General features: G+C 42.5%; 1 protein-coding gene across 5 annotated transcripts in view; it reads right to left on the reverse strand.

The window, feature by feature from the left end:
- The window catches only part of LOC128604776 (NACHT, LRR and PYD domains-containing protein 3-like), a 10,729-nt gene extending 6,446 nt beyond the window's left edge, over nucleotides 1–4,283 (reverse strand). For 2 of the 5 annotated variants that reach the window (XM_053619874.1, XM_053619875.1), the window contains exons 1-6: nucleotides 3,902–3,985; nucleotides 3,621–3,742; nucleotides 3,046–3,162; nucleotides 2,581–2,635; nucleotides 2,142–2,346; nucleotides 84–1,857 (exon numbers count right to left, since the gene is read on the reverse strand). In XM_053619874.1, the coding sequence (XP_053475849.1) occupies nucleotides 84–1,857; nucleotides 2,142–2,346; nucleotides 2,581–2,635; nucleotides 3,046–3,162; nucleotides 3,621–3,673 (2,204 nt within the window). In that variant the 5' untranslated portion in view covers nucleotides 3,674–3,742; nucleotides 3,902–3,985. Of the gene's footprint in view, nucleotides 1–83; nucleotides 1,858–2,141; nucleotides 2,347–2,580; nucleotides 2,636–3,045; nucleotides 3,163–3,620; nucleotides 3,780–3,901 lie in introns of all 5 variants that reach the window. The other 3 variants (XM_053619871.1, XM_053619872.1, XM_053619873.1) reach the window with 3 other exon arrangements.
- Nucleotides 4,284–6,689: the final 2,406 nt, after the last annotated feature.

Genomic DNA, 6,689 nt, shown 5'->3' on the forward strand with positions numbered 1-6,689 from the left:
AGCATTAATCCAAACAGTGCAGTTCAGTGTTACATTAAAATAATAAACCATGCAGTAACACATTTATAAATAAAAATACTCACTCAGCTCTTCTGGAGGCTTTGACCACTGGCAGCAGATTCAGAAGACATTCCTCTGATGGGTCATATTTCCTCAAATTAAACTCATCCAGCTCCTGATCTGAGTTCAGTAACACAAACACCAGAGCTGACCACTGAGCAGGAGAGAGTCTGGTTCCACTGAGACGACAGTAATCTTCTCTGTTCAGGTAAGTCTGTACTTCCTGCACTAGAGAATGATCATTCAGTTCATTCAGACAGTGGAACAGATTGATGGATTTCTCTGGAGATGGATTCTCCCTGATCTTCTCCTTGATGTACTCGACTGTTTCCTGTTTGCTGTGAGAGCTGCTTCCTGTCTGTGGCATTAAGCCTCGTAAGAGAGTCTGATTGGACTCCAGTGAGAGACCCAGAAGGAAGCGGAGGAACAGGTCCAGGTGTCCGTTCTCACTCTGTAAGGCCTTGTCCACTGCAGTCCTGAGGAGATCAGACATGTCTGACTTTCTGAAGAAATTAAAACGTCCAGTGCTTTGTTCCACTAACACATTTGTCTTTCTAAAAATAAAGCAGAAAAATGCATATAAAGCAGCCAGAAACTCCTGAACACTCAGATGTACAAAGCTGAACACCTTCCCCAGGTGAAGCCCAAACTCCTCTCTGAAGATTTGGGTACACACTCCTGAGTACACTGACACTTCTCTCACATCAATGCCACACTCTCTCAGGTCATCCTCATAGAAGATCAGGTTTCCTTTCTCCAGCTGTTGGAAAGCCAGTTCTCCCAGTGCCAGGATACTCTCTCTGGTCTGCTGAGGATCAGGGTCACATTTCTGATGGTACTTTTGGTCCTTGTGTTTGATCTGAAAGATCAGGAAGTGTGTGAACATTTGAGTCAGAGTCTTGGGGATCTGTCCACTCTCTGCTTCACCCAACATTCTCTCTAGAACAGTGGCTGAGATCCAGCAGAAGACTGGGATGTGGCACATGATGTAGAGGCTTCTTGAAGACTTCATGTGTGAGATGATTTTATTGGCCAGGCTCCGATCACTGATCCTCTTCCTGAAGTACTCCTCTTTCTGAGGATCACTGAACCCTCGTACCTCTGTTACCTGGTCTACACACTCAGGAGGGATCTGATTGGCTGCTCCTGGTCGAGAGGTGATCCAGAGGAGAGCAGAGGGAAGCAGATTCCCCTTGATGAGGTTCGTCAGCAGCACGTCCACTGAGGCTGACTCTGTCACATCACACAATCTCTCATTCTTCTGGAAATTTAGAGGAAGTCGACACTCATCCAGACCATCAAAGATCAACACCACTTTGTAGGAGTCTATTAATTGTAGTTTTCTCATTTCAGGGAAAAAGTGATGAAGAAGATCCATCAGACTGAGATGTTTCTGCTTCATCAGATTCAGCTCTCTAAAGGGAAGTGGAAACATGAAGGTGACGTCCTGATTTGCTTTTCCTTCAGTCCAGTCCAGAATGAACTTCTGCACAGAGACTGTTTTTCCAATTCCAGCAACTCCTTTAGTCAGCACACTTCTGATGGACTTGTCTTTAAAGAGATCATTACATTTGATGGGTGTCTCCTGTGTTGCTGGTCTCCTGGACGCTGTCTCAATCTGTCTCACCTCATGTTCATTATTGACGTCTCCACTCCAACCCTCTGTGATGTAGAGCTCTGTGTAGATCTCATTCAGAAGTGCTGAGCTTCCATGCTGTGAGATTCCTTCATTAATTCTTTTAAACTTCTCTCTCAGGCTGGATTTCAGCTTTGTCTGATACCCAGAGGCCACAGACTCTAATAAACAAAGTAATAAGATGTTTTAATGTAAAATCACTGAACACAGGATTAAATGTCAAATTCAAATGCTGCTGTTCATTCCTGATTCATGTAGTAAATATTCCTGAAGGAACAGGACCATTGTACAGAGTCACCACAAGCTGGACCACGAACAGAACAGAAAAGCAGCAGATGTACATGATACTAAACTCGAACTTCAAACTAAAAGTGTTCCTATCTAAAACTATTTCCTCTCTCTAAAGTGAACCTGATGGAATAAAGCCATGACTCAGAGCTCTTACTGGTGTGCAGTGTGTTAGCGAGATCTGTGTGGTTCATGTTCTTCAGGACGTGCAGTGTGATCTTCAGCGCTCCGTCTCTGACACTGTGCAGATCCTCCTCATCCTGCACCTCCCTCTCAGTGCATGCTGGGTAATCTGGACTCAGGAGCTGCCTTAACCTCTTCAGCTCATTCTTTATCAGAGAGATGACTTTGTGTTCCAGCTCCTGGTTAGAAACACACAGGAACACATCTAAATATTATAATGTTACACACTGAGAGATGCTTTTATTTTATGAAAAGAATAAAAGTCTCTTTCTATTCCCACAGTTACAGCTGAAATTCTGTCTGATTACCCATAATGCTGCTGCACATCAATAAATCGGTAAATTGTCATTATCTTAAATAAAAAACCTGCAACCTACTCACACACAAGTTACACACATTAAAAAGACACACACCTGGAATATGGAGTCCAACTGATTTCTGCTGAGGTTTGATTTCTTCTGTTGTGGTCTGTGAAGAAATAAAACACATGATGTGATATAGACTATATGTATTCATAGCTGCACAACACACACTAATAAATACAGAGACAGATATTTAACACTATCCTCTTAACACTATACACTGATTTCAGGATTTCTCACTGACACTAACATGTTTATGAATAAAATAGTGATCTAGTCATTAATGTCCCAGGTGTAAATGTTGTTGTGTAGCACCACAGACCCTCCAGCTCAGGGACTGCAGACTGAACTGAACTCTTAAAGCAGTTTTCCTCACCGCCAGTCCGAGAGCTGCAGCACTGCACAGTTTAGTGTTTTACTGCTTCAACACCTGATAAAGATCATGAAGGGCTTCAGAATGAGACCAGTGAGTTTGATCAGGTGGAACACTGCTGTAAAACACCTCACTGTACTGACCTCACATCAGGAGAACTGGCTCCGTCTCTGAAGTGAAGTGGATGCTCCATTGACGCGTCACTCTTCATGGACACACAGCTGGGTTCTGGTGAGTCTGATCTCTTTCCCTCCATCATTCTAGAATGAAACAGAAATATCAGCAATAATTAATACTCTGCTGTCTCAGCACTGTTACACAATGTGTTCATCATTAAACACCAATAATTCCATCTTTTTAATTCAGCTCCAGTCTGCACACTTATTCAAACAGGAGACACGCCCCATACCTCAGGAATTACACTGATGTCAGGAGTCCCAATCACAGATAACTGACTCAGCTGGGTCTTAAAGCCTGTAGAGTTCACTGACTCAAAGCTACGCTGCTCTTCTCCTCCACATTACACAGTCCTTTTTACTCTTCCCTCAGTGAATGATTTCTCTAAACTGTTCTTAGATCAGATCAGTGATATATTCACTGCTATTAAACACCTTAAACCAAAGTTTAGTTCCTCTGTTAACTAGTGAGTGTTTAGAGATACAGATCTGTTCCATGAGACGGTGTGTATTTATTGCTGGTGAACGGAAGAGTAACTCACCTCTCGTCTTTCTTCAAGTCCTGTTTTCCAGACACACTCATGTTGGAGGTCATGTCTCCTTCTCCAGATTACAGCAGGACACACGTTTACTTCACTCCAACATCGGTGTGTTAAATCAAACCCTGTATCAGCACAGAGTTCACTTACAGGAAATAGTCTCTGTATCAAGTCATAAAACAACCTGTGTACATTCAAACTTCAGTACAAACCCACAAAACTCTTCTGCATCTAGTGTACATTCAGTGTGTTTATATATTATAGCTTTAGATGTAGATACTCACTGTGTTTTTACTCCTGAAATGGTGTATTTTCCCCTCCACACAAAATGGAGACTGACTTTCACTTTCACTTCCTATCCGTTTACTCTGCAGAGGGGGAGGGGCAGTGAGGTAGGGTAATAAACACACACACACACACACACAGATATGGTTTGTTTTCAGACAGCTTTCTGATCCATCGAGCAAAGGCCTGTAAATACTGAAAGTATAAGCCTGAAAACGCTGCAAATACAGAGAACAGAATTAACAGTCTGGTAAAATCTACATCACACACATTATCATTTCATTACCTTCATTTATTATCTCGTGACTTCATTCAGCTGTGCACGAACAACTGTCAGAGCTCTATACAAATATATAAACTAAAATAAAATAACAGGAGCTAGAAAACACTCAGCAGATCATTAGATAAAGAAGCAGAACTCATACGCTGAGTAAGTTTACTTAAATATCTGCAGAAATGTATTTTTTCTGGTTTTCCCTTAATGAGAGCGAGTATCCTGATATTAGTGAGGATTGGTGTGTAAGTAGTTTCTGTGTGAATAATGAATGTTACTCAGAATAAAGGTGATGATGGAGAGTAAGTTAAACACATTGGTCAGACGAGTAACTAACCCAGTGTTTCCCAATCGAGGTTCTGTCTGATGAGAGCAGGGGTGCGTGTAAAAATCCTTCAGACATTTTCTAAAATGATTAAATGTGTAGAAAACATTTAATATAGATGAGAAATATCTGATGTCTGAAATAATAACACAGACACAGAAATAATAAGACAGACACACACACACACACAACAATAATAATAATAAACAATAGAAAAAGAAAAAGAGAGAAAAACAAGAAAAAGAGCTTTCTCTTATGGAGCCCCACAGTTATGGAACAGTCTTCCTATTAGTGTTCGGGACTCAGACACAGTCTCAGTGTTTAAGTCTAGGCTTAAAACGTATTTGTTTACTCAAGCCTACCCTGAATAGACTTTCTATTATACTAATTCCCAGTCCTAATAATCTTTTCTCTCCCACTCTCCTTCTGCCGAGCCACACACGATTTTATAGAGATACTAGAGATCCTGATCTTCTCTGCTCTCTGGACCTGCCTGATCCGTTTCGGATGTCCTGCCTCTGGATGGAGCTCTCATTACTCCAATACCAGACTGCTGGGACTACGGCTGCTCCTAAGGCCATACAGACTTCATATAAATCCATAATGAACTTTTTCACACTATCTGTTGTTACCCAGATGAGGATGGGTTCCCTTCTGAGTCGGGTTCCTCTCAAGGTTTCTTCCTCTTAAAACATCTTAGGGAGTTTTTCCTCACCACCGTCGCCACTCAGTGGCTTGCTCAGTTGGGATAAATTCACACCTTTAATATCTGTATACCGTGTTGATATTTCTGTAAAGCTGCTTTGAGACAATGTCTATTGTAAAAGCGCTATACAAATAAAATTGAATTGAAAAAATTGAATTGAATGTCTCTGTACATTGCTGCATTCATCTTTCCCTCGATCCTGACTAGTCTCCCACTTCCTGCCGCTGAAAAACATCCCCACAGCATGATGCTGCCACCACCATGCTTCACTGTAGGGATGGTATTGGCCAGGTGATGACTGGTGCCTGGTTTCCTCCAGACATGACGCTTGCCATTCAGGCCAAAGAGTTCAATCTTTGTTTCATCATGGTCTGAGAGTCCTTCAGGTGCCTTTTGGCAAACTCCAGGTGATCTGTCATGTGCCTTTTACTGAGGAGTGGCTTCCGTCTGGCCACTCTACCATACAGGCCTGATTGGTGGAGTGCTGCAGAGATGGTTGTTCTTCTGGAAGGTTCTCCTCTCTCCACAGAGACACCCTGGAGCTCTGTCAGAGTGACCATCGGGTTTTTGGTCTCCTCCCTGACTAAGGCCCGTCTCCCCCGATCGCTCAGTTTGGCCGGGCGGCCAGCTCTAGGAAGAGTCCTGCTGGTTCCAGACTTCCTCCATTTACGGATGATGGAGGCCACTGTGCTCAGTGGACCTTCCAATGCTGCAGAAATGTTTCTGTACCCTTCCCCAGATCTGTGCCTCCATACATTCCTGTCTCGGAGGTCTACAGACAATTCCTTGCACTTCATGGCTTGGTTTGTGCTCTGACATGCAGTGTTAACTGTGGGACCTTATATAGACAGGTGTGTGCCTTTCCAAATCATGTCCACTCAACTGAATTTACCACAGGTGAACTCCAATCACGTTGTAGAAACATCTCAAGGATGATCAGTGGAAACAGGATGCACCTGAGCTCAATTTTGAGTGTGTCATGGCAAAGGCTGAGAATACTTATGTACATGTGCTTTTTTTGTTTTTTTTAATAAATTTGCAAAGATTTCAAACAAACTTCTTTCACGTTGTCATTATGGGGTATTGTTTGTAGAATATTAAGGAAAATAATGAATTGAATCCATTTTGGAATAAAACTAACATAACACAATGTGGAAAAAGTGAAGCGCTGTATATACTTTCCGGATGCACTGTACATCACTACAATTACAATCACCACAGATGGAAACTGGATGTGTGTGTGTGTGTACCTCAGTATCTCCAGTGTACAGTGCGGATTCTCCAGTCCAGCAGAGAGCAGCTTCACTCCTGAATCCTGCAGGTTTATTGTCACTCAGGTCCAGTTCTCTCAGTCTGGAGGAGTTTGATCTGAGAACTGAGGACAGAACTCTACAGCTTTCCTCTGTCAGATTACACCCCCACAGCCTGGAAGAGAAATGATGAAATATCAGAACACTGATCACACACACACACACACACACA

The sequence above is a fragment of the Ictalurus furcatus genome, unplaced genomic scaffold, assembly GCF_023375685.1.
Source record: "Ictalurus furcatus strain D&B unplaced genomic scaffold, Billie_1.0 scf3, whole genome shotgun sequence".
Classification (NCBI taxonomy): domain Eukaryota; kingdom Metazoa; phylum Chordata; class Actinopteri; order Siluriformes; family Ictaluridae; genus Ictalurus; species Ictalurus furcatus.